At 46.1% G+C, this 25,256-nt stretch overlaps 2 protein-coding genes and 2 long non-coding RNA genes across 13 annotated transcripts in view; 2 read left to right on the forward strand and 2 right to left on the reverse strand.

Annotated features, from left to right (window-relative positions):
- TMEM63C (transmembrane protein 63C) overlaps positions 1–1,617 on the reverse strand; it is a 131,148-nt gene extending 129,531 nt beyond the window's left edge. Inside the window, exon 1 of the mRNA XM_086709164.1 lies at positions 1,506–1,617. The gene's annotated coding sequence lies outside the window, so the exon portion shown is untranslated. The remainder of the gene's footprint in view (positions 1–1,505) is intronic.
- Positions 1,070–20,920, reverse strand: CIPC (CLOCK interacting pacemaker). 4 transcript variants are annotated; one of them, XM_025920009.2, is made up of 4 exons: positions 20,763–20,920; positions 14,240–14,429; positions 8,298–8,467; positions 1,070–4,731 (listed from the first exon to the last, which is right to left on the reverse strand). In XM_025920009.2, the coding sequence occupies exons 2-4, from the start codon at positions 14,373–14,375 to the stop codon at positions 3,838–3,840; spliced, it is 1,200 nt and encodes a 399-aa protein (XP_025775794.2). In that variant the 5' UTR covers positions 14,376–14,429; positions 20,763–20,920; the 3' UTR covers positions 1,070–3,837. The 4 variants fall into 4 exon arrangements, with proteins under 4 accessions (XP_025775794.2, XP_086565296.1, XP_086565297.1 ...); XM_086709170.1 differs by lacking the exon at positions 20,763–20,920 and adding an exon at positions 20,373–20,718; XM_086709171.1 differs by lacking the exon at positions 14,240–14,429 and having other exon boundaries at positions 20,763–20,904.
- LOC147579811 (uncharacterized) lies at positions 8,452–12,078 on the forward strand. The gene is made up of 2 exons (XR_015252150.1): positions 8,452–9,564; positions 11,983–12,078. It is a non-coding gene; the product is annotated as an uncharacterized LOC147579811 (long non-coding RNA).
- A 46-nt stretch (positions 20,921–20,966) lies between the features above and the next one.
- The window catches only part of LOC147579812 (uncharacterized), a 29,223-nt gene continuing 24,933 nt past the window's right edge, over positions 20,967–25,256 (forward strand). Inside the window, exons 1-2 of one of the 7 annotated variants that reach the window (XR_015252145.1) lie at positions 20,967–21,265; positions 24,727–24,917. This is a non-coding gene — a long non-coding RNA (uncharacterized LOC147579812). Of the gene's footprint in view, positions 21,266–21,711; positions 23,176–24,726; positions 24,918–25,256 lie in introns of those variants that run through there. The other 6 variants (XR_015252146.1, XR_015252148.1, XR_015252147.1 and 3 more) reach the window with 6 other exon arrangements.

The raw sequence follows: 25,256 nt of genomic DNA on the forward strand, positions 1-25,256 counted from the left end.
GACAGAAATAATGCTCTAAGAATTAGACTCTGGCATCAACCCTCTAGGCCTTTACATGAGGATAAGCTCGTAGTTTTGCAGCGTCTTAAAAATCTGGGGAGGGACGGCTTGACTGGCCTTGGGGAACAGGGATGAGCTGAGTGTTAGGAATGAACTCTAAGAAGCACAGAGGGAGGCTTGGAGTTGTACTTGCTAAGGACTTCTGTTGTAGGAAGAACTTCATTTCATGTGGTTTTAGTTTATCCCAGCAGGCAACTGTAGTTTTGACATTTGTGAAAGTGTCAGATCAGAAGGAGGGGCGCCTGGGTGGCTCAGTTGGTTAAGCATCCGACTTCGGCTCAGGTCATGATCTCACGGTTCGTGGGTTCCAGCCCCGTGTCAGGCTCTGTGCTGACAGCTCGGAGCCTGGAGCCTGCTTCAGATTCTGTGTCTCCCTCGCTCTCTGCTCCACCCCCACTCACACTCTCTCTCTTCAAAATAAACATTAAAAAGGAAGAAAGAAACCACTGGACTGTATTCTCCTCTTACTCCTCCCAACCTACCCAATATAAACTTCTAAGATGCCAGGTAACATGGGACTTTCATATGCATTAAGATCGCCTTCATTTCCTTTTAAGTTCACACCGGTTCAGTATCTGATCCCAACATTCCCAAATGACAGGAGTACATATGTTTGAAACTTAAATCAAATACAGTTGAGCCTTGAACAACATGGGGCTGAGGGGTGCCGACCGCCCTGCAGTTGAAAATCCGCGCATCCCCCAAAACTTAAATACTAAAAGCCTACTGTTGACCGGAAGCCTTACCGGTAATAGAGTCGATTAACACCTATTTTATGTGTTATATGTATTATATACTGTATTCTTACAATTAAGTAAGCTAGAGGGAAGGAAGTGTTATTAAAACCACAAGGAAGTGACATTTGCTTATCGAAAGAAATCCGTGTACTTATCGAAAGAAATCCTTGGGTAAGCGGGTCAGTTCAAACCCATGCTATTCAAGGGTCAAATGTACTTACTCTAGATTTCGCTTAGTATTTTTTAAGCAGTTATAAAGCAAAAAGGCCGGATAGTTTTCAAGTAAGTGACTTTTATTTTTCTCTGACATTTCACAGTCGATTTCTACAAAACTTCACACTTCCTCAAAAGAATTCACATTTGGTAAATAAATCTCTACCCTAAAGAATTCATAGCAGGAAAAACACTTCAATATATGCACAAGGGTTACTTTTCTGTTGAAGGACTCATAGTAAAGTCAGACAATACTATAATCAATAAAAAGCAACGACTGTAATAAATTACAAATGTTATTAAACTCCATTCCCATAGCCAATTCAACCAGCAGCTTTTTCTAGATGTGTTTCAACATGGCCAAAAAATCTGCCAAAAGTTCTCTTTAAGGGTTGGTCTGAACTAAGAATTGCTTCTCGCCTTCAGAAGCCAGCAGCCCTGCCACAGTAGTTCATACCAGATCAAAGCATGCTCTCTAAGACCATTCCTACTTACAGCCGTGTGCAACCAATGGAGATCTTTCTGGTCTACTCCGAGGTTCCTCCATTTGCCGATCTGGCTTCTGGCCCCAAACGTCTGGGAGCCTCAACGGACTTCTTCTTCCAAGAACTAGCTTCCCTATTTGGCTTCATCTGCTTACAGCTCCACGAGGGAAGGAACACCCATGCTAACAGCCTAGAGCGACTTCCAACACTAAGTCACACGATCAGAGAAGAGCCGGGGAGGTGCTGCTTCGCCCTGCCACTCAGCTGTGCAGATCGATGATGGCTCTCATCATCTTTTACCATAACAGGAAGGGAAATGCAAACCCTGATCTAGGAAGAAGAGTCCAAGAGGCTTATAGCTCCACAGAGGGTTTTTCTGATGGAATAAATTTGGTTCTCAGCAAGTATGTTCAGATTTTTGACACTCAGTAAGACTCATGACTGGTGCCCAGGCTTTTCTGAATCCACCTGTCTCTCTAGCTTTGCTGCCAACATATTCTGCCAAAAAGGAAGCTTCCTAGCATGGTGCGCAGAGCAGGGCTGTCGTAGCAGCACAGATTCAGGGGAGGCAAAGGGAGTGGGCCAAGAGGAGAATATTCAAAGGAGCCGAGGGTCTGCTTAAAGACACATTTGTGGGATTTTGAAACTCTTTTTCAGAAAGTAAACGGCAGGTAGTAATTCTGCACTGGATCAGGAGAGTGTAGAGATTTTACCAAGCTATTTCTAAATTGGTCAGCCGTATGTAAATCATACATGGTGGACAACAAAGTGTGGGCAATCTGAAGTCTTGTCATTTCAAAACTATGTTACAGTTAACAACTACCAGGTAAATCTGAGCATTAGCTTCTGGCCTTGGTAAAACTTCAAGAACATTTTAGTGCAGAAAAGACGAAGCTGGTCATACAGAACTTCTTCTTAAGATAATTTGTACATAGATTTTTCAAGATGATTTTTCAACATTTCAAATTTCAAGATTTGAAATTTCAAAATTTCAAGATTTTTCAACATTTTTAGATGAAAGGATAAAAAGTCTGAAATGCTACTACTTAGAAATCCCATTTACCTTTAGCACGAAGCCGAAAGAATCGGGATCATCTGGAAATTCTTATCACGCCCTCCATTTCTAGATGAACTTCAAATAACCAACACCACACCTCTGGCTTTGCTGCCGATATCTAATGCACGTAGGCAACACAGAAGACTCCGCCCCACATCGCTCCATGTCACTGTGACAGGCGACAAACGAAAACTTTGGGTATGAAAATAAAATCGGTACGAAGAATGGTCTCCAATTTCTGTGTCATGACCTCAGGATGGTTTTAATTCAAAGTTTACCAAGCTTGGTAACCATTTCTTTCCTGTTTGACAAAAACAAAAGGAAAAAAAAAAAAGTGGCAGCAGAGGGGTTAACTTACATCCATTCTTAGGAACCACAAAGCTACCTTGGAGATTTTCATACATACAACAGGTTGCACTGTTTCAAAAGAGGGGGTGGGGGAAGCACAAATTTCCAGAATCTTCCAGCTCCCAATCAAGAGATGCTGGCCATGTCTACTTTCTTCAGAGTCTAAGTCAAAAAAAAAAAAAAAAAAGAAAGAGAAAAAAAAAGCAATTCAGCAATTATAATTCCAGATGGTACCGAATCTATTCCATACTTTAAAAATCTGAAGTATTTTGCCTACCAGTTTAAGTGAAGAGAAATCTGGCTTGGAACTAAAGTGTAAGAGTTCAATGGTGCTACCCTTCTCTCCCCTTGACTTTCCAGTTGAGGAAGACAAAGCTTCACATGATTAAGCGCCTACATCCTCGGCCCAACCTGTGCCCATGGCATTTTAGTTTTCACCCAAATGGCACAATGCCTCGTGGAACATGAGCACACCTCGTATTTTTCTCTGTGCATAAGATATCCATGAGGAGATCCACAAAGGGATCCTTATGTCACCTACTCCCTGGTTTGACAGATGTCACTCTGTGGACTCATCCCTGTCACTGTGCCCTTGATCACAGTGAGTGAGTGGGATGGTGGGAGGTGGCAGCCAGAAGAGCCCCACACAACCAGCTCGCCTGCTTTGCCCCGTGACCCATCTACCAGCCTGCAGGCTAAGTTAAGGGGGACTTGAGGACACTCCGCATCCGAGGTCCTCAGAAGAAGGGAGACGTGTGTAAACTGTGCACAGACCACAGGTTAAGACAGCCAGGTCCTGGCATGTGGCTTCGTAAGTGAACTGCCAAACGGTTTAAGTTTAGAAGGAAAAGCTCTTACATAAGCTCTGGGAAACAGGAGTAGAAACCGCAAGAGTTAAAAAGAACCGCTCAAGTAACAGGGAAATACGCCTCCTGTGTTACATGTCTGGGTGGTCAGAGAACGCTTCTGGGTCGCTGCCGGCACGACTAGAGCCCGATGTTAACGATGCCTGCAGCTTGGCCCAGGCCTGAGGAGCCCTGCTCTTGGTGGCCTCTATAAACAGCTGGGTCTGCTCCTTCAGCTGGTCTAGCTCTGCCTGAGTCGCCTGGTTCTGACGAATCAACTCCTTGGTTTTCAGAGTGATCTCCAGCAGACCGGACTTGTGCAGGACCACCAGGGTATTCTGGAAGCGCCTGTGCTTGCTCCGCCGCTGCTCCGCGAAGAGGTCGGGGCTGCGGCACAGGTGCTCCGCGGCCCACAGAGGCGAGCCGTAGCTGGCTGACAGCGGCGACAGCGGGGAGCTGCTCTCCAGGCCATGCAGAGTGCTGTCTGACGCGCAGACGGGGCTGGCGGGGGAGGCAAAGGTCAGGCTGGGGGCTTTGGCCACGTGGCTGCTGGACACGGGCTGAAGAGTCTGTGGGCTCCCGCCTGCCACCAGGGAGGGCACACCCTGCGGGGCAGAGTCCGCGGCGAGCTTGGCACCTGGGGGTGCCGGCGCGGGGGGCCCGGGGGGCGCGGCACCAGGCTTGGTAGGCTCACTGGAAGACAAGCTCGGCCCAAGTCTCTCCGTGCAGACTTTCTTCTGCACCCCGTTTTCCCTTCTTTCTTCCGGGCTGAGGGAAAGGCCCCTTTTGCCCGGGTGGGGGGCTATTTTGGTGTAAGAATTTAGAATGGGCAAGTAGTTCCTGGAGTCCGACTTTTTCTCGCCGGCGTGACATGGGCTGACGGGAGCGGGCGCGGGCGGATGGAGGAACAGCAGCTGTGGCTGAGCCGAGATCACTTCGAAGGAGGGCTGGACGGTCCACGACTGGAGCTGGGACGAGCTGCCGCCCTGAAAACAAAAGAAAAGAACGGCACGCTACTGTGACCCGCCGAAAGGAGAGGGGCTGCGGCCTTCTGCCGGATGCTTGTAATTTCAACTACAGGGCTTCCTCACGTGGGGGGGGGGGGGGGGGGGGGGGCAGCCCTTCTAGAGAACCCGACCGGAAAAGTGGCTGGAAAATCCATCTGAGTCTGCTATCATTGGGCTGTTGTTTTTTAAGCCTACTTACGGGAACACTGAAGGAAATACCGGTTTTTATTCAAGTGCTATCACTGAGAAAAAGAAATTGTAGGTAGGTGAAGCCATGACATGGTTAAGGTCACAACTGAGGCAATTATAATATGGGCGAGTACAACTGCCTGGCGTAAGCTGAAGTGTGCTAGTCTCAAGCCTACAAATGTGTCTTCAGGCCAAAGTCTGTCTTCATTTGGTTATACCTGGAACCTCTTCTACCTGAAACCGACTTTTTTTTTTTAACTTTTTTTTTTTTTAACGTTTATTTATTTTTGGGACAGAGAGAGACAGAGCATGAACGGGGGAGGGGCAGAGAGAGAGGAAGACACAGAATCGGAAGCAGGCTCCAGGCTCTGAGCCGTTAGCCCAGAGCCTGACGCGGGGCTCGAACTCCCGGACCGTGAGATCATGACCTGAGCTGAAGTCGGACGCCCAACCGACTGAGCCACCCAGGCGCCCCCTGAAACCGACTTTTGATTAGAAAGTTACATGTTGTCAGGGCCCCTGTTTTTGAAGTCAGTGATGCCCCAGCAACCAGAAAGCCACTCAAGCGAACAGTGCCTACCTGGTACTTACTAGGGGTTGGCACTGTGTGTGATGGTTTCTGGGGGTGCTTCCATTTACTGTCCCTAAGAACCCATGTGGTCCTTACTGTCTCCTTTCATAAATAAGAAATGGAAGCTCAGAAAGTGGAAACGGCTTGCTTTAAGCCTCCAAGCTACTAAGTGACGGAGCTAGGATTCCATCCTGGGTCTGACTCTAAAACCCAGCCTAACCATTCTCTACTCTGCTTTTGTTATGTTACTCCTCAATCATACACTTTTATTCTTCGAGTACTGATCCGGATGGAAGCCTATTAAAGAAGGGCATGGCTACTTGTCTCTAATATTCAAAAGCCAGTCTACTTCCAACTTGGTCCCAAAGACAGGAGTGGTGACGTGGCTAGGAAGAGAGAGAACCTGACAAAGGTTCTTATCCCTGGTGGGGTCATTTGAGTTATCTGAAGAAAGCTATGGATTGTCTTCCCACATCTGCCCACCATTTTGCACACGTTTCAGCTTCTTGGATGCCTGGCTAGGAACTTGAGGCCAAATTCAACTATAGTTCATTTGTACAAAGGCTAGGATTACCCGGAGAGCTCATTCTGGGGCCCACTTGGTGTTCAAACATAGCCGGGAGTATGTGTAAGCAATGCTAGGCCCAGCAGCCACACTTCCCTGTCAGAGATCCAAAATTAGGGGTCTTCTGAAGTAGAGGTCAGCCTAGCCCAGTCAGAAGCAAAACTTCAGGCTATCCCGCTAGTCACTCGTGCCCTAAGAATAGCCCCACAAGGCAAATGGATCCAGACAAGATCTAACTCATTGCTTTCCCAAGATGATTTCAGTGGACGGCTCTTACCGCTGCTGTATGCCCACTGCCCTAATAGATACTTAGCTCATTTGTCCTCATTCTTAGATTTTACAATGTATTATTCACGTTGAAATCATCTGAGGAAACACAGGACAAGATTTTCAGCTTGGATAGGATCTCAGCACATTTCACATAAAGCCTCCACGTTAAAGATGAGCAAACTGAAGTCCACGGTGGTTGAGTAATTACGTGCAAGATCACATGGGCCAGCGGCAGAAATGGAATCAGACCCTCAAAAGAAAAATACCTAAAAGCAAGCAGCAATAATCAAGACATTACACAATATGAGGAGATTTTTTTTTTTAAGCGTATAATTATTTTAATTTTGGAATGTGCCAGATTCTAGCACGTACGAAAAAACAACAAAACAAAACTCCTAGACTACTCCACTAGGTCAGCCTGCCCCCTGGGCCTCCAATCTCCTGATCCAGCCCAGCAGCCTTCCCCGAGGTCTTTGTCCTGAAGAATGCAGCTCTGCCGGAAAAGCCTACTCACTCCTCACCCGTGGGCTGTTCTCAACTCCGGGAGCTGCCAGCCTCGCCTACAACAAAGAAGGCGTATAAACACAGACACACCAGAAAGAGCTAAGGGAACAAGAGAGGAAGGCAGGGAGAAAAAGAGCCCCGGAGAAAGGAAGCCCTGAGAAGCAGGCGGCACTGGTGGGGCCTGGACAGTCTCATTTCGGCTCCGTGTCATGTCTTCATTTTCTCTCTTCATTTCAGTAAGGGGAACTATGCTTCCAGCTGAGATACGATCTGCCAAGTAAAAATCTTCAAATTCTTTTCCCAGAGTCACTAGGTTGCCTTGTTGAAAATCAGTTTGTGTTCCTCTGTAACAACTACTAGGTAAACAGTTAAGATCTTAGGGTTTCCTGTGAGGCTCTAGCCATGTTCTTCTGCCTAAGGTGGGAAGGTCCACAACACAAAGCCAGATTTCAAACGTCACTAGTTTCAAGCAGCCTCATCAACGAATGGACCCATGTGAGAACTGGTATGTTTTAGAGCAAAGGAGGGTAAGGTTAAATGTTTTTTAACAAAATTCACATGATTGAATTCTCTGTTTCAAACACTGGGTCTTAGCTTACATTGTCATCTAAATCTTCTCTTCTTTCATATCCAGACAATAATCACACAATATGCATAGTTATATAATAAAGCCCAAAGCAGGGTATTTTTCAATGCCACAACAATGCTGTGTGGAGGCTGCTGGGATGGCCATACCCAAACCAAAGAGCTGCTTTCTCACTAATGACATGGCTTTGGGAGAACATGGAAATCGCCTCTACTTCTCAAACAAATAAATACACCTTTCATTCCTCAATCCGGGGCAATTCAAATTAAAAAGAGATTCTTTTGTTGCTACCCTCACTTCTGTCAAACGTTAGAATGCACCAGGAAAGTGACAACAGGGGTGCCTGGGTGGCTCAGTCGGTTGAGTGTCCGACTTCGGCTCAGGTCATGATCTCACAGTCTGTGGGTTCGAGCCCCGTGTCGGGCTCTGTGCTGACAGCTCGGAGCCTGGAGCCTGCTTCAGATTCTGTGTCTCCCTCGCTCTCATGCCGCTCATGCTCTGTCTCTCTCTGTCTCAAAAATAAATAAAACATTAAGAAAGTGACGACATTTCTGCTTGATTCCTTTATCTGTGACTAAAGAAAGAAAGCTGGGGTCCTTTTGGACAAACTAGGAATATAGAAATGAAGTAGGCCTGCCGTCTGGAAAATGGAAACACGTGTCATGACCGCTGTGGTCCTGCGGAAAACACTGTCAGTAGTTGAAAGGAAACATCGTCTCCCCAGGACAGAAGTGTGCATCAGTGAAGCACTGGCGGTCTACTTCTAAAATCTCTCCTGGGCAGATAGGGAGAGGCAGGGCACGCAGGAAGCTCGGGAACATTCTCGTGCAGAGACGGCAGGAGATAGTAGTCCCCCTCACCTGTTTGACCAGCACGTTCTTCATGACAACCATCGGGGACAGTGCAGGGAAGGCACTGCCTGTAGTCTTGGAGTTCTGCCTTGGCCTGTCTTCCCGGCCCCAGCCTAAGGCGCTCAGCATGTCCTCGGATTCCATCTGCTCTGCCGAGCTCAGACATTCTGAGCTCCCATCTGGTGGGCAGAAGAGTGGTCAGTTCACTTAGGATCTAGGCGAGGGACTCTTAAGCAGACCTTCAAAGGAGTCAACAGACTTCTTGAAATGGAATAGAACATTTGTGATAGAAGTTTTTGTGAGTTTTTCTGAATGGGTCTTTAGCTTTCATTGTATTCTCAATGGAATCCCTCCTATCCCCAAAGATTAAGAATCCCTGCCCTAGGACAGCAGGCTTCCTTTCTAACTCTGTTACAGACCACAGCTTGCATCAGTTAGGGTGTATGTGAAAGTAACCATCACCACCACAGGAGAAATGGGTTGAAGGCTTCAGAGTGAGAGCATTACCTTCAAGAATCTGTTGCTGAAAAGGGGAACGGAGTACATGCGTGACCTGGGGCAGGATTAAGACCTTTAGAGGCTCTGGGCACCACAAAATAGAGTTACGATAATAAAAACAAAATGAACCTGTAAACCTCCAAACTTACATCCATGCTGAAATGTAAACAGCTCCATCCTAAGTTTTCTAATTGTACACTTCTGGGTAAGCTCATCAGAGCTGAAATTTGAAATGTGTCTTTGTTACCCACCTCCACCCAGTTAAGCACCTCTCTTGTGGGTGTCCTAAATGCATGCTGAGTGTGCCTCCTAGGGACCCTGCACAACTGGTGATAGACACTGCTCTCTACGGTAAAGAAGATAAGGCTGCCCTACGGGAAATCCATACAAAAAAGACTTAATTAGCTACCTGCTAGAGTAAACCAAGAGATTGCTATAACCCTGCTAGTGAGGAGTCTGGGAATACACTAAATGCTCATCAAGAATCTCAGAGTAATTTGGATGAGGCAGGACCGAAATGTGACTATAATTTAAATGTGTGTAACTGTCAACACTTGCATTTAATCAGAATCTCTCGTGATGCTTTTTAGAATTTACAGATGTCGGGGTCCTCCCCTCAATCTGCTGAACTGATTTATCTGGTGCCCAGGAAGTGGATTTTCATAAAGCACAAGTAATCCAAACGTGTGCCTCTAGTTAAGAACCATGGCCAGAAACAAAGGACCTCAGAAGCAAAATGCATACCTAGTGGATGGATCTTGGTTTCTAAATGTCACAGGTGAGTTCAATTCAAGTGTTTGGCAGTAAAAAGTACAAGATGAGCCTGGACGTCTTATTGTCCCCAAAAGCAAGGAAGTGTTCAAACATAAATGCGGTCAAGTCAAAAAGATACAGGAACTATCAAGAAGGAGCTTCCACTGGCCAAACTTGGGACAATTTGAGTATCAAAAAGAACAATCATATAGGATTGACAGACTGAATTACAAAAGAATTCCATGTATCCATAGCGATACTCAAAAAAGGAGGACAAATTCTTCTTTACAGAAGAGTGTCAGCTAATAAAATGTACAAGGAACGATAAAATCAGATCACACTTTTTAAGCCACAAATGTAGTAACTGATTCAGCTAAGGATAATCGGTGGTTGCAAAAACCACTGGTCAAGAGTTTTGGGGAAACAGGAGAGTCACACAGTCTCCAAGTATCATCTCATAAATTACGTTCTAATTACAAAGAGAAAAGGATACTTTTACCATAGAGAAATCTGGTACAGGCTTACACACTACCTTAAACAAGTGATCAGCCAGGGCTTCATCAAGAATAAGACAAATTTAGGAGTCTCATCATGTGTTGCGATGGGAAGGATGTAACATCAAAAATGTAGTACTCTGGGGGCGCCTGGGTGGCTCGGTCGGTTAAGCGGCCGACTTCGGCTCAGGTCACGATCTCACAGTCCGTGAGTTGGAGCCCCGCATCGGGCTCTGTGCTGACCGCTCAGAGCCTGGAGCCTGTTTCAGATTCTGTGTCTCCCTCTCTCTCTGACTCTCCCCCGTTCATTCTCTGTCTGTCTCTCTCTGTCTCAAAAATAAATAAACATTAAAAAAAAAAAAATGTAGTACTCTGGTAAAAAGGAAATGTTTATCCTGATTCAAATAATGGGGAAAACACCAGAAAAATCCAGAGAGTGAGACATTCTACAAAACAACAGGCTATCTCATTAAAAAATGTCACTGTCATTGTAGCGCCTGGGTGACTCAGTTGGTTGAGTCCGACTTTGGCTCAGGGTATGATTTCACAGTTTATGGGTTTGAGCCCCGTGTCAGGCTCTGCACTGAGAGCCTGCTTGGGATTCTCTCACTCCCTCTCTCTCTGCCCCTCCCCTGCTCATGTTCTCTCTCAAATAAATAAAATAAACTTGAAAAAAATGTCACTGTGATTAAAAAAGAAAACAAAGGAAAGAAGGGAAGGGAAAAAAAGGCAAGGCAAGATGAGAAAGCTGTTCTAGACTACATAAGACTAAAAAGGACAACTAAATGAAATGCCCAATCCTCAACTGCATCCTGGATCCAAAACCAACAAATACACAAAAAGACAAACAAAGGACATTATTGAGACAATGGGGAAAATCTGAATATGGACTATAGCTCATTAATAACTACATCAAGGTGAAAATTCTCGGTTACGACAATGATACTTTTTGGAGATTTGTACTTAAGTAGTACAATTAAGTAGTACGACAATTATTCTTTTTGGAGATTTGTACTTAAGTAGTTACGGACAAAGGGTCAAGTGTTTGCGACTTACTTTCAAATAGTTCGGTACATAAATACATTTTTTACACATACACGTTTAGATTATATTATATATATATTTATGGGTGTGTATAAAGAGGTGTGCTTGTGTATAGAGAGAGCAATATGGCAAAATGATATCACTCAGTGGATCTGAATGAAAGCCATTTGTGACATTCACTCACTTTTGTGTAGATTTGAAATTTTTCAAAATACAAAGTTGGGGAAATAACTAAAATGGGAATAATTAAATATGGAAAAGTAATTACAATGGGAAAAACTACCTTGGTTTTACAAATCACATCACACTCCCAGGTAACTGGAACAATAACTCCTTGAACTAACTCACTGGCACCTGGCCCAGGAGTGGCCGGAGGCATCCACGGGGGCCATTTTCGGGGGCATAATGAGTTAGATTATTTTTAATATCATCTTGTGTCTGAACAACTCAATGCTTCTGAAAGCACTTCTACATAGACAATAAGGAAACTATCAGAAAAACTATGCCCCAGACTTTGGGACATACTACCGAACAACCGGCCTGACAAGGCTGAGGTTGTCGAACGGTATCCTGAAATGTCAACATATTGGGAATAATAGGTGATAGGATTATGGAGAATGTTTCGTTTCTTCTTTGCATGTTCCTAAATTTCTAAGCTTCCTCAATGAGCACGCATTACCTTCACAGTAAGAAAAAAGGACGAAAAACAAACACGATAATAAAAGAGGTATTAGGCCTACGATGTTTCCCAAACCAGTCTGATCACAGAAATCACCAGAAACACTTGTAAAAAAATAAAATAAAATCCACCTTTCCTGAAGGCCCTCCCCCAGACCCTTGCTATCACAATCTCCAGGAGAGGGGTCTGGTGATCAGTATTTTCTTTTTTTTTTCCTCTCTCACAGCCCTGAGAAAATGAACCCTGTCCACCAGGAACCATGATCTTGGACTTCTCCCCTCCAGAACTGTGAGACAATAAATTTGTTTTCTGAGCCGCCCAATTTATGACACTCTGTTGTGGCAGTCCTAGCAAACTCATACATTATTATCCTAACCAACAGAAGTCTGGCTGGAGTAACCTCAGCTTAATCCAGGACAATATTCTTACCATCCAGATAACAGAACTACACACATTTCCAGGAGCCCACCCAAACTTCCACCATAAGCTTAGCCCATTCCCTGATCAGCAGCTTTGGCTAAAGCTCAGTATGTATGGAATGCCAAAGCAATGGAACCTTCTGACTGTCCTATGGAAGTACAACTTTATCACACAGCAGCGTGTTAGTCACACCAAATGTAGGTTTATTTTAGTCCCCACACAGAATATTTGCATTCCAGTGTCGCAACTGTGAGCATCCCAGCCAAAGTGTATTCCCCATCACTGACTACTCCTAATCAATCACTGAGTGAATAAATGATAAATGAGGTGGATTTGGCTGACACTGACCTAAAGAATTTCACCAGAGCTTTCCAGAATACTGGGCAATGGTGTCAAAAGGTAGGGCCTCTGGAAACACATGTCCCTGGATTCAAATCCAGCTCTACCACTGACCAGTTGCATGATCCTGGAAATTATGTAATCTTTCTATGCCTCAGTTTCCTCATCTGTAAAATGGGGAACATAATACTTTCTCACAGGATAGTTACTATGATTTATTGTACGTGAACTGTGATCTATGCAGCGATGGGCTGCAGCTGGTTCTTACCAGCTCTTAAGGACTGGTGGTATACATCTTTTCTAGTTCCCCAAATCCTCCCATCCCCATATTCAGTAACATCTTATTAGTAGCCTGAAATTAATTGGTCCTGGTGAGAGTATACACATCATGGAAACTGGCAAACATTATTCATCAGGGCCAGCCACTGGTTATATAGAACTTCTATGGTAAATTCTATATAAATGTTAACGTCATTATCATTACTCAGGAGGTACACCGATTCCCTTGTGAGTCTGAGAAGGCATGCTGCTAATTAAATAAATAACACTGATGAAATTCCTTCAGCAATTGATTACCTCAGGGGAATCAGTATATACCTGGATGGTGGTGACTGGTATTTTTAACAAGAACCTCAGATGAGCCTTGTGATGAGTCAAGCTTGGGAAACAATGCTGAGAGAGAAGAAAAACCCAAAGGGCTATAAGCTGGCCCTCCCTTCACTGGACTGTCCCTATTCTAGTCCTTCGATCGGCTGGTGCTCTGTTCCTCTCTGAGCAACTGTCTATTTATAATTTGGCTTCTCGTGCAGCATGCCTACAGGCAGAAAACACACCCCTCTAGGGATGAGAGAGTTCTAATTTTCCTAACAGCTGCATTTCTCACTATAAATTAATAAATCAACAAGATGGATTGATAAGTCTCTGTGAAGCTGGATAACATAAATCTTCCTCTCGGGGAGGGCTCTGCTCTCAGGATGCTGACCCAGCCAGAATCCCCTGGCTTCATCTCTCTGCATCCTCTGGACCAAAAATGTTGCCCCCAGAGCCGTATTCAAGTCACTGAAACACTCAAATGTGGAAACAGAAGTGCCGGGCACAAAATTAAATGATTCACTGCATATGCAGCTAGCCCTTTCAGATAAGGTTTGAAACAAACTAATGAGGAAAACCGTTCTACTTTCTTGTCTCTAGTAGATTCTCAAGTTTGGAACTGAGGCTCTCCAAGCCCAAATACAAACGCACAGGTACTGGCGGGGATGGGTTGTGGCAGGGAAATGTTTTTAAACACGGCAAATTACTTTCTTAGTAAAAACAGCTGTCTTAAATCACATACTCCTGTTTCGTTTGCTACATGGAGACAGCATGTAGCAGTACTTTTTTTCCAGCAAGGTAGCTGTTCCTATGAAAAAGGAGCTCAGACAACAGAATTACCAGTATTTAAATATTTTTTCCCCACTAACTTTGCAATGGCTGGAAATGTAAGGTTTAAAGTTGAGAGTCTGCACTGGAAAAAGATGTCAGATCATTCCTTCAGAACTAACCCCAGTGACTCTGCTGGGTAAGTGGCCCACCATGTGGCACCAGAATTACCATTTTAAGAGATCAGAGACTTATTTATCTTGTACATGAAAGCTTCCCACCTTTATCACACAAATGAGTTCTAGGGAGGGCGTTTTTCAGGCAAATCATTCATCACAATGTGGAAGGAATAAGGTATTTTTAACCTGAAAATCCAGAGTCCTTATCTGACTCAGCAGCTGCCATGCCGTGCTGACGAGCCACTTTCTTCATCTCTGTGCCTTTGCCCAGTTTGGCCGAGAGTCTTCTGGGGCTCTCTCTGGGTGGGTTTTTCCTCTCCATGTTTTACCGGGCTAGAAGTGGATTCATCAAGTCCTGTCTTTCATCTGGATTGCCCTGTGAGACACAACAATTACATAAGAAGACACTGCCTGGAGAGCTGAAACAGGTGATCCAAACGGTGAGGAAAGAAGGGCAAAGAACACTGGCCTCGCCCACTTCCTCTGAATTTTCCCAGAGGTCTCAGCTTACAAAGGCTTCAAGTTTGCTAAACACTAGAACGGTTTCCACCCAAAAGAAGGTTCACTGTCCTCTCCTGCCCTCAAATTCCATTACGAATTCAGGGCACACAAACCACACTCAGTGGAAGCTTTGTAAACTGCAAACAAAGGCACACTTGATTAGGCTTTTTGGAAGGGGCAACTCCCCCTGCTCCCTGAGGGAGTGAGGAGAGGTAATGCCCACCTCGGACAAGGCTTGCTTTCCCAGTGTGCACTGGCGGGCTCTGGGCTGCCACCTCCCGTAACACAGTTGCTCCAATGAACCTTTCACTTCTTTGGGTGAGGTACTAAACAGAGTAAACACAGCTCCTCATACAAGCTACATACAAGAACTTTTCTGCACGAAAGTAATATCATATATAACTGTGCTTCGATTCTACACAAGTCCACACACGACATTATTGCTGTTAATGTCCTCCTCGGTTGCTATTCCATTTTACAGAGAAGGAAGGTGAGGCTCAGCTAAGTTATACTCAGTCGTTTAGAAATACTTATCAGGTGCCCACTATGAAGCAGGCATTGGGCTAGGACCAGTACAAAGTGAATAGAACAGACATGGTCTCTGCCTTCCTGGAGCTTGCGGTCTAAATAGCCAGCCAGACATTAATCAACCAATCCCACAATTACTTAATTACTATTTGATAACAGCTATGAAAGGGAGGGGCTGACAGTCTGAGGGGACTGGGCAAAAGAAGGCTTTCCTGAGGAGGTGACATGTAGCCCAGGATCTGGAGAAGCCAGGGAAAGGGGGCTGGGTGGGGTGTAGAAGTGAGAAGGCCCTAAAGGTGCAAAGAGTCTGACACATTCAAAGAGTTGAGAGGCCAGGGAGGCCAGAGCACAGTGAATGGGGGGGGGGGGGGGGGGAGGGTTGAAGGCCATGCACTTGTGCCTCGAGGGATTGGTGAGGGCCAGACAGGCAGTGCCTTATGACCCATGATCAGGTCAGCATCTTAAAAGCATTTTGGATGCTGAACTGAGATTCAAGTGGAGAGAGGCAAGAGAGGCGCTGAGGTCATTCGGATACTGCCCCGGTAGCCAGGTGGATTCAAGTGGTGGCAATGGAAATGGAGAGAAGCGAACAGACCGGAGACGTATGCAGGAGGAAGACTTGGGGCTTGGTGACTGCATGTTGGGGGTGTAGACGGTGGTACCACTTCCTAAGCTAAGCAGCCCAAGAAGAGCACAAAAGAGATTGGGTGGGGTGGCTAGGCTGTTCCAGTCTTGGTCACATAGAGTAGTGGCTGTGGGCCATCCAGGTGGAGATGCCGGGTGGGCTGTCACATGCACAAGTAGGAGCCCCGAAAAGCTGAAGAAGCCTACACTTGCCCCACTGACACACAACTGGTCCACAGCAGACCTAGAACTTGGCTAACAGTGCAAAGAATGAGACAAACGAGCCCTTCAAAGGTCTGGCAGAGGCTGGGAACATTCCAGATATTTTAACAAGGCCGCCCGAGTCCCCACAGAATGGCAGAGGTGAGGATGGCATGAGAGGAATACACAAAGGATACTTCAGGGATAAAGAGAATGGGGAAAACGACAATAACAATGAAAACTGGGGAGGTGCTATGGTCTGAATGTTTGTGTCCCCCCAGAATTCCTATGTTGCAACTCTGACCCCCAAAGAGGATGGTATTAGGAGGCAGGGCCTTTGGGAGGTGCTTACATCATGAAGGTGGACACTCACGAATGGGATTATAAAGGAGGCTCCGGAGAGATCCCTTTCCCCTTCCACCACATGAGGACAGTGAAACAGACTGTGACCCGGAAGAGGGCCCTCACTTGAGTGTGCCGGCACCCTGATCTTGGACTTCGAGCCTCTAGAACTGTGAGAAATACGTCTTTGTTGTTTAAAAGGTACCCAGTCTGTGGTATTTCGTTACTGCAGCATGAAAGAGACGGAAACAATGCCTGGTGAAGTTTTAATTCACAGTCCATTTGCCCTTCTGAGTGGAGAGAGACACAAGCTCCATGCCAAAGGGCACCGTATCTGGAATACCCTGAAACGCCAGGCCTGAACGCTTCTCTAGCAGAGGATCTAGTGAAGAAGCAGAGGAGCGATTCAGGATAAAAATTAAAAACAAAGGTATTTACAAGCATCCTTGAGCAACCCTCTTGCTCATACTTTTGCATACAGAGTGGACTGAAGGGAACACATCTGAATGAGACTAAATTTTATTTAAAAAAACTGTTTTTAAGTTTATGTATTTATTTTTGAGAGAAAGAGACTCTGAGAGGCAGAGAGAGAGAGAGAATCCCAAGCAAGCTCTATGCTGTCAGCTCGGAGCCCAGTGAAGGGGTAGATCTCACGAACCCTGAGATCGTGACCTGAACCAAAAATCAAGAGTCAGTACTCTTAATCGACTGAGCCATCCAGGCGCCCCTGAAAGAGGCTGAATTTTAAACACAACTACAAGTAAAAATTATTTTGTACCATAGCTAACTCATGTAAGGGGACTGGCTTCCCCATTCAACCCATGTCAAACCAAGCACTCTTCCACAAGTCCCAAGTCCTATGAACGTAAAAGATAAACAATGCCCCCCCCCCCCATCTCGCATAGCACCATCTTGCAAAGCAATGTCTCTATTGGGTGGCTATGAAATTTGACAGCATGAATAATCCAGTTTAAAAAGTAAACCAAAATGTAAAACTGTATTTCTAATTAAATCAGGATCCTTTTGTATGGAACCCAACAAATGTGCAGTTTCTTTTCCCTGAAATAATACCATCCAAAAGTGAATAGGAAGCTTATTCAAAAGGGAAGTAGATATAGCTTGTGGATGGGCAATCACTTATTCAGGTCTGACTTACTTTCTTACTTATTATTACAGGGCGCACACGAGAGCTGATTAGGAGCAGAAAGAGGGAGAATCCCAAGCAGGTTCCATGCCCAGTGCAGAGCCCAATTTGGGGCCTGGTCCCACGACCAGGAGACCATGACTGAGCCACCCAGGTGACCCCAGGTATTTTAGATAAAGCATCCCAATTTAGTCTACAATCCTTTTGACAATGAAAAATGTCTTGCTACTATTATTAAAGTGTAGCCAATACAGCTACAGAAGATACACAGGAGGGGCACCTGGGTGGCTCAGTAGGTTAAGTGTCTGACTTCGGCTCAGGTCATGATCTCCCGATTCTTTAGTTCGAACCCCGCATTGGGCTCTGTGCTGACAGCTTAGAGACTGGAGCCTACTTTGGATTCTGTGTCTCTCTCTCTCTCTGTTCCTCCCCTGCTCATGCTCTGTCTCTGTCTCAAAAATAAACATTAAAAAAAAAAGATACATAGGAATTTTCTGGCTCATTGGAAATGTGCAGGACAATACTAATTGTGGAATCAAAACACAAATGCTGAAATAGGTTAAAAGAGAACAGATGCAAAAATACTAAGTCTTAGAGAATAAGTGGTCGTTGGAAATAATGCATAATCCACTTTAGAATAGCAAATTGAGGGGTGCCGGGGTGGCTCAGTTGGTTAAGCATCCAACTCTTGATCTCAGCTCAGGTCATGATCTCATGGTCTGTGAGATCAAGCCCCGAGTTGGGCTCAGTGCTGACAGCATTCAGACTGCTTGGGTTTCTCTCTCCCCGCCCCCCCTACCCTTCTCCAGTTTGTGCACACGTGTGCACTTTGCTCTCTCTCTCAAAATAAATAAATAAACTTAAAAAAACAAAAAGAATAGCCATCGACTACTTTGGATGTGAAAGTGACTAAAAGTATGAAAGCTTCTGCCCTAAGTAATGTTCTTTTTAAGCAACAGAAAGCCTTAGGGTCTTAGGAAAGTTCAAGTGGGATGGACGATCAAAGGTTACATCATCCCACCTTGACCTCTCTTCTCTGCGAGGAAACGTACTTCCTTCCTGAGAGTGGCACCAGGGACATCAATTAGCCAGTGAACAACAGACCCACTCATACACAGCACCACGAGGCCCTCGGCAGGAGAGAAGCACACAGAGTGATGGCATTTACTACCGCTGTTGTCAAACCCAGGGCCACGCAAATGGCAGTCTGAAAACCTTAAGATTCTTTTTCCTCCTCAATATTATTTTACCACAAAGTCAGATGCTCATAAGCTGACTAGCAGTCAAAAATAGGTTACTAAGCCCTTACCCACCATGCCGTCCCCTGCTTCCTGGCACTGACTGGAAACCACTAATGCTGCTTTACAAACATCTGAGATCCTCACGTGCCGGACTCCAACTTAAGTTCCCCGGATTGTCAGAATCGACCCTAATCGAACCTTTGGTAACTGCGTATGTAACATATTATCCAAATAGTTCCCAGACAGAATAGTACACATAAAACTCATAAGGGAAAGTGAATCGATAAAATACATAAGTTGATATAAACAGGTATAAGATAAAACTCTAACTAAAGTGCACCATAGCACTTCTATTTTTATACTTCTTACATTGGAGTCTAGTTATTTGTCTCCTCAACCTCAAGAGTTGTTTTTTTTCATCTTTGCAACTTCAGCCCCCCCCACCATTAATGTGTGAGGTACTCAACAGAATAAAACATTCCAACAAATCTTCCACCCTGCTGAGTCTCGCTTAGCTGTCACTGAAATACCTGAACAGCTTGAATGAAGGTCAAGACTGTGCATCTCCAAACACCGTGGTCACCTCAAGACCTACCTTCCAGACCCGACTTCCTTATTCTAAGGTGAAGCCTTAGGAATAAATCCACCCACCAAATTAAAAGGTTGTCTAATCCACAAACAATCTTTATGGCGATTTAGGCTTATGGTAAAAAGGAGACTCAATGTTTACAAGGATTTGAAATGCTGCTCTCGGGTCTTTCCTTTTATAGACACCTGGCAACTTTCCCAAGAGCTCAAGTTCCCTTTAAAATGTGTCACGTGCATAGCATGCGTGCATGGACAGAGGTGTGAGGTGAAAGCCTAGAGGCTTAAATACAAAAAAGGACAAGGCCATAGAAAACCAAGACCTTACCACCCCCAAAATCATGAGTAATCCCAGTTAGAATTATAAATACATTACTAGCTTTTCTTTTGAGGTTTGTTTTCTTTTGGTCTCCAAAGATACCATTCTGGGGAAATGTCTATGTGTTTTAACAGGGGGCTGTGGGGGACCGACCCATCTACCTAAAACCTAAACCTCGAATATTCATTTTCCCCTTGGCATCCATTTCCATTCTCCAACTTGGCTGCAAATTTATGTCAAAGATCCTGAACCCCAATTCCATACAATGTCCTCTGTTTGGAACCAGATATGGCTCACTCCATCTCCTCCTTCAAAGAGATGAGATTAGAGAATTTCTCCAAATCCCCTGCTTCCAGAAGGGTTCACAGTAACAGTGCCCACCTCCCCATTCGCACCAGCCCACGCTGCATCTGTGCCAGACAGCAGGAGCACCCTCCAGGCATCCAACAGCCTGCCAGCTCAGCAGGGCAGAACTGGGCAGACCCTAGGACTGTGCTGTGACTGGCATACCACCAGGCTCCCAGGGCAAACGCCCAGGCAATGCATACTGCCAGGACTTGGGCAATAACACGGAGTCTGGCTGCGGCCTGTGCCCTGGGCCTGGATCAGCGCTCCCCGAAACCCACCCACTAACTTCTTACTTGGCAACACCCACCTTCTCCTCTACCTCCCTACCCCCTGGCACCATACCTGGCGAGCTGGCCACCCAGGGGAAATAACCAGCCAAGTGGGTGACAGCACACCTGCGTCCCGGGCCCAGGACCGGGCACTGTGTCCACCCCCAAACTGGAGGCCCAGGACTCTCACCGGCTCACCAGCCTCGCGCCCACTCACCTGCCCATTCCCTGCCCCTCTGCTCACAGCTCTGCAGGCCTGCAGGCTCTCCGCCCGCTGCCCGGACTCTCAGCAGGGTTAGACGGGGGCCCACCCTTCCTGAGTGCGTACCCAACTCGTTCCCCACACAAACCCTCTCCCCACACACAGCCTCTAGGCACCTGCGATCCCCTCTCCCACGCAGCTTCGCCCCTCGCAGCAAAAGCACCAACTATAAGCGGAACAGCCGCACCGCCTCCCGCTCCCACCATTTGGCCCTCCAGTCCCCTGAAAGTCCGGGTGCTCTCTCTTGCCTACGTCGCTCTCCTTCTTTCTCTCCTACTCCTGCCTCCTCTCCCCACGCTCCCCGCGCAAACCCTCTGCCCCCGAGCCCAGCCCTCCCTCTCTCACCTAGGGCCGAGGTCGCCTCTCCACGACCGGACCCGCGGGTCAGGTGGCGCATGCGCGAGTCCTGCCCCGCGGCTCCATGACAACCCCGTCGTCGCCCAGTCTCAAGCTACCCCTCCACCTCCCGCCCATTTCTCCTCCCCGCGCCTCCTCGGCTGAATTCTCCAGCCACGTGACTCGGCTCGGAGGACCCGGCACCATGGAGACTGTCGGCGGTACTCCTAGAAGGGCCCTCCGCCGGAAGGCGAGGCCAACACCCCTCTCCGAGGGCCGCGGACGTCCCTAAGAGGCCTGCGCGCTCTCCGAGGAAGGCGGGCGTCTCTATGGTTGATTCCGCGCGTTCGCCGCCATCTTGTACAGGGGACCTTGAACGAGAAGCCGCGGGGGCACTGCTTTGAGGCGGGGTTTGGAGGAGCGGCGGGTGGGCGGGCTTCTAGCAGACGGCAGGTGGCGTGATTCTCCTGTGGGAGCCGGTGGAGATTGGCCAGGGGGAACTGGCTCTCTCGGTGTGTACGCGGGGACACCCTTAGGGTTGGGGACCGGGACCCACCAGGTGACGTGCACGTGAGGCGGAGGCGGTGGCGTCAGGCGTGGGAGGAGGGGTTGCCACCCTTGCAGACGTCTGGGCCCGGCGGAGGCGTGTCTGAGAGCCCCGCGCGCGCGCTGCTCACGTTTTTGCCACGCCTGCCGCGGCGGTTGGCTTGCGTTCCAGTCTACCTCCAGAGACAGGCCTCCACGAGGCAGGGACGCAATCAGTATTTCTGTTGGATGGTTTCATGTCATTTGACGTCTGAGTCCCTTTATCTGGTGCTACTGTCCGAGCTCCTGGGTTGTATATGGGTACAGGCTCTCCTGCCAGCTTTTGGTGAAGTGCCACGATGAGCACACGTGTAACACCTAAAGAAAAGATAAAGTGGGGGGGGGGGGGAGGATCGGTTCTCTTGCGTCAGATCAGTGAGGGTTACTAATTAGATTAGAAAAAAAAATCATTCTCAAAGAAAGAAAAACATTCCTTCTCAGGTGAATTTAAAGAGACAGGTGGAGGCAAGTTCTAGAGCTGTCCGCTAGGGTAGCCACTAATGACTAGGGGACATTAAGCTAGCCACATTTCAAACCGTCAATGACCACATGTAACGAATGGCTACCTCATTGGACAGCGCAGATTATACCACATTGCCAGCATTACAGAAAGTTGTATTCAGCGCCGCGGATCTAGATCCCGGGACGGGGAAATCGCCCTGTGTTGGTAATCCAAGCCTTTTTGTAAGCGCTGCTAGGTCATGGTTAATCACGTTAGTCCTCTAGGCACAGTTCATGCTAATGCATGTTTACATATGAATGTGTTTGTTAGCATAAGCCCCATCAACAAATAATAATCGAATGACTACAGCATGTAAAGCTTTTGTTTAGAGGATGGAGGGAGTGGAAACAATAGTTAACAATTATCAAGTAATTAAGAGCCAGCCAGCCTTACATGCATTCTCTTATGATGCTTCTGCAAATTTATAAGGTCGGTGCTGGTATTTGCAGTTGATAGATGAGGGCACTGAGGTTTATGCTCATGATGACACCAACTACTAAGTCCAAGATCTTAACCATTAGCTATATTGCTTCTTTGGGGGCGGAATAAAACATCCTTTGTCTTCAGATAGCTTAGAATCTGATATGGGGAAGACATGCTGTAATTATATGAGAATGTGATAAATGCCAAAGGATTTGGAATAGAATCTAATTAATAAAATCAAGGGAGGAAAAAAAAAACCCTCAGCTTTTTGTTTGTTGTCAGAGGAGGAAGAGAGCAGGAGGTAAAGCTTTAAGAAGGACAGATAACAGTTGGATTTACAATAATGGAAGTAGATGAGGGCATAAGGCATACCAGCCAAAAGAGAATAAATGAAATAAGCCAAAGCATGAGGATAATTTTAGTCCTCCAAAGGTGCAAGTAAACCAGACTTCTCTGATTTTACCTATCTTATGAGCAGACATCCATGCTGTATCAATGACTTGAACTTCAAAGACACGTTTGCTAATGGAACCAAATGAATTAGACCAATTTACTGACAGACTTAATTTTTATTGAGTATTGTTCTATATAGTCATACAAAATAAGCCGTTCATGAAAATGGGTAATATTTTTATATAGCCAGACCAATGCAAAAAAATTGCCTGACTTTGTTAATTCACCAGGGTTTATAGCATCTTTGTTGATAATTTTCTGGTGCCATGAGTTCTTTAATCTTTGCTGATAGGTGAGCCTAAATGTGAGTTTAGGTTTCTGGGACAGAGAGTGGGTTTCAAAGCACGGTTTCTTCTTGCAGAAAAGTCCTTTCCAATTGGAGTCCTCAGTGCCAGCTGTAGTTCAAGACTCATTTTGTCACCACTGCTGCCAGCAGGGGGAGTCCTGCTCCCTTAAATGGTACGCTCAAAGGCTTCACAAACTGGCTTCTTATCCTTTCTCCTGTCACAGAGTGCCAGTCTGGAGGCAGAGGCTGCACTTTGACCCAGACTGCTTCATTAAGATGTTACTCCCCCGTCCACGTGAGGGCTTGCCTTTTGAGTCCCACATCCCATAAGGATGCTATGAAGAGTCAACCTTGTGCTGAGTTTCATTTGAAGATATTTTCAAGTATTCAATATGGCATATAACTTAAAATATTTATAAATAGTTTTTAATACATATTTTAATATTTAAGGTTGAATTTAAAATTAAAGTTCGGGGGCACCTGGGTGGCCCAGTCGGTTCAGCGTCTGACTTCACCTCAGGTCATGATCTCGCGGTTCGTGAGTTCGAGCCCCACTTCGGGCTCTGTGCTGACAGCTCAGAGCCTGGAGCCTGCTTCCGATTCTGTGTCTCCCTCTCTCTGTGCCCCTCCCCCACTCATGCTCGGTCTCTCAAAAATAAATAAACTTAAAAAATTTTTTTAGTAAATAAATAAAATTAAAGTTCGTTTAAACCTATTTTAAAGTAATTAAAATAGTGTAATAGCAGTGAAAGTATTCAATAGATCGAGTTTCAAATCCCAGCTCCTGTCAATATCATTTTATAAAAGAAGGGCATTTTAACATTTTCCCCCACATATATACAGGAAGGAAGATAGGCTATAATCTCATGATTTAAAAACTAAATTTCTACCTTATGAAGAATTCATTGCATGATTCTTACTTTTCAGAATTTGCTGAGGATCAGTGAAAACATCATCCCAAGGACTAGCATTTGAGAACCATCTATTTTATTTTTCCAAACCTTAGTCTGGCCATCTGTAAAGTAGTTACCCTCTAGTCTGAATCTAGCATTATTAGCGCTGACCACTTCAGTGTTATAAGAGGATTTGCTGGGATGGTAGGCGTGTGTATGTTACGGAGTCCCAGAGCCGTGAGTCAGTAAGAGAAGAGGTCGGGGGCTCCAACCTGTGCATGGGCAGAGGGATCCAGAGTTCCCAGGCTGGCAGGGGCAGAAGTGGGTGAGAGCGGGATGCAGACTCCTTTTTTTCTCAGCAGTCAGGTGACTAGGCCCCCATCAGCCAGGCTGGTTTTGGGCTCATGTTCTTAGGGGCTATCTGGAAGAGTGGGAACAACAATGGATAACATTTTGGTTACAATCAGGATGTTAATACACAGACACAGGTTTGATTTCAGGGGCAATGGAAGCCCCTCCCAAATAGCTGTCCATCTTCTGGCTGGTACCTGAAATTCCTTTAAGTAAAATTGCTCAACATGCAAATACTCTAGAAACCAAGACAGAGTTTTTCACAACCGCTAACACAGAGTGCTTACTATTTGCCAGACACTGTCTTAAGTGTTTTGCCTAGATTTACTAATTTAATCCTCAGAGTCCCATGGACCGTTACGGTATTATTATTCTCATTTTACAGAGGAGGAAACTATGGTAAAGAGGCCATGTCACTTGCCCAGGTCCCTAGTAGTAAGTAGCGGAGCAGGGTTTGAATTCCTGTGTCCTTGCTTTTAGCCATCCTGCTAGAATGGCTCCATGTCCATGTGGAAGCGGTACCGCCACACCCTTTCCTGCTGTGGGGAGGCCAGTGGGGAGCCAGAAGGCACTTGTGTGGGAAAGGATGCCAGGAATGGAGACTGGCCACCACAGAGGCGAGCTTTGCAGAAAACACCTCCATCTGGTCCTCTACTCTGCACGTGGTACAGGTATTTGGTGTGGGGTGGGGGTGGGAGGTCATGCAGATTTCAAACCACATGTTTCCAAACCCCTCAGCAGCTGCCTTTTACCTATTAGATCTCCTATCTAGAATCCTTTTAGTGGAAATATTTTAAAAGTGTCCTCTTCCCCCCCCCCCCCACTGAATGTGAAGTTTTTGACTTACACTCACAACTTCTCTTTTGCTAGATGGCCCAGAAAGCCGTTCAATTTCCCCCTTTGTGTGGAACCATTTGATTTTTAACTTGTAGGTTCTCCTTGGCCACATCTCCTATCTTGCCTTATCGGTTCTCCTCCCTTCTGTAAATAGCCCTCGGATCCCAGCTGTG

The sequence above is a fragment of the Puma concolor genome, chromosome B3 (assembly GCF_028749965.1).
Source record: "Puma concolor isolate L17-30 chromosome B3, mPumCon1.1.hap2, whole genome shotgun sequence".
NCBI lineage: Eukaryota > Metazoa > Chordata > Mammalia > Carnivora > Felidae > Puma > Puma concolor.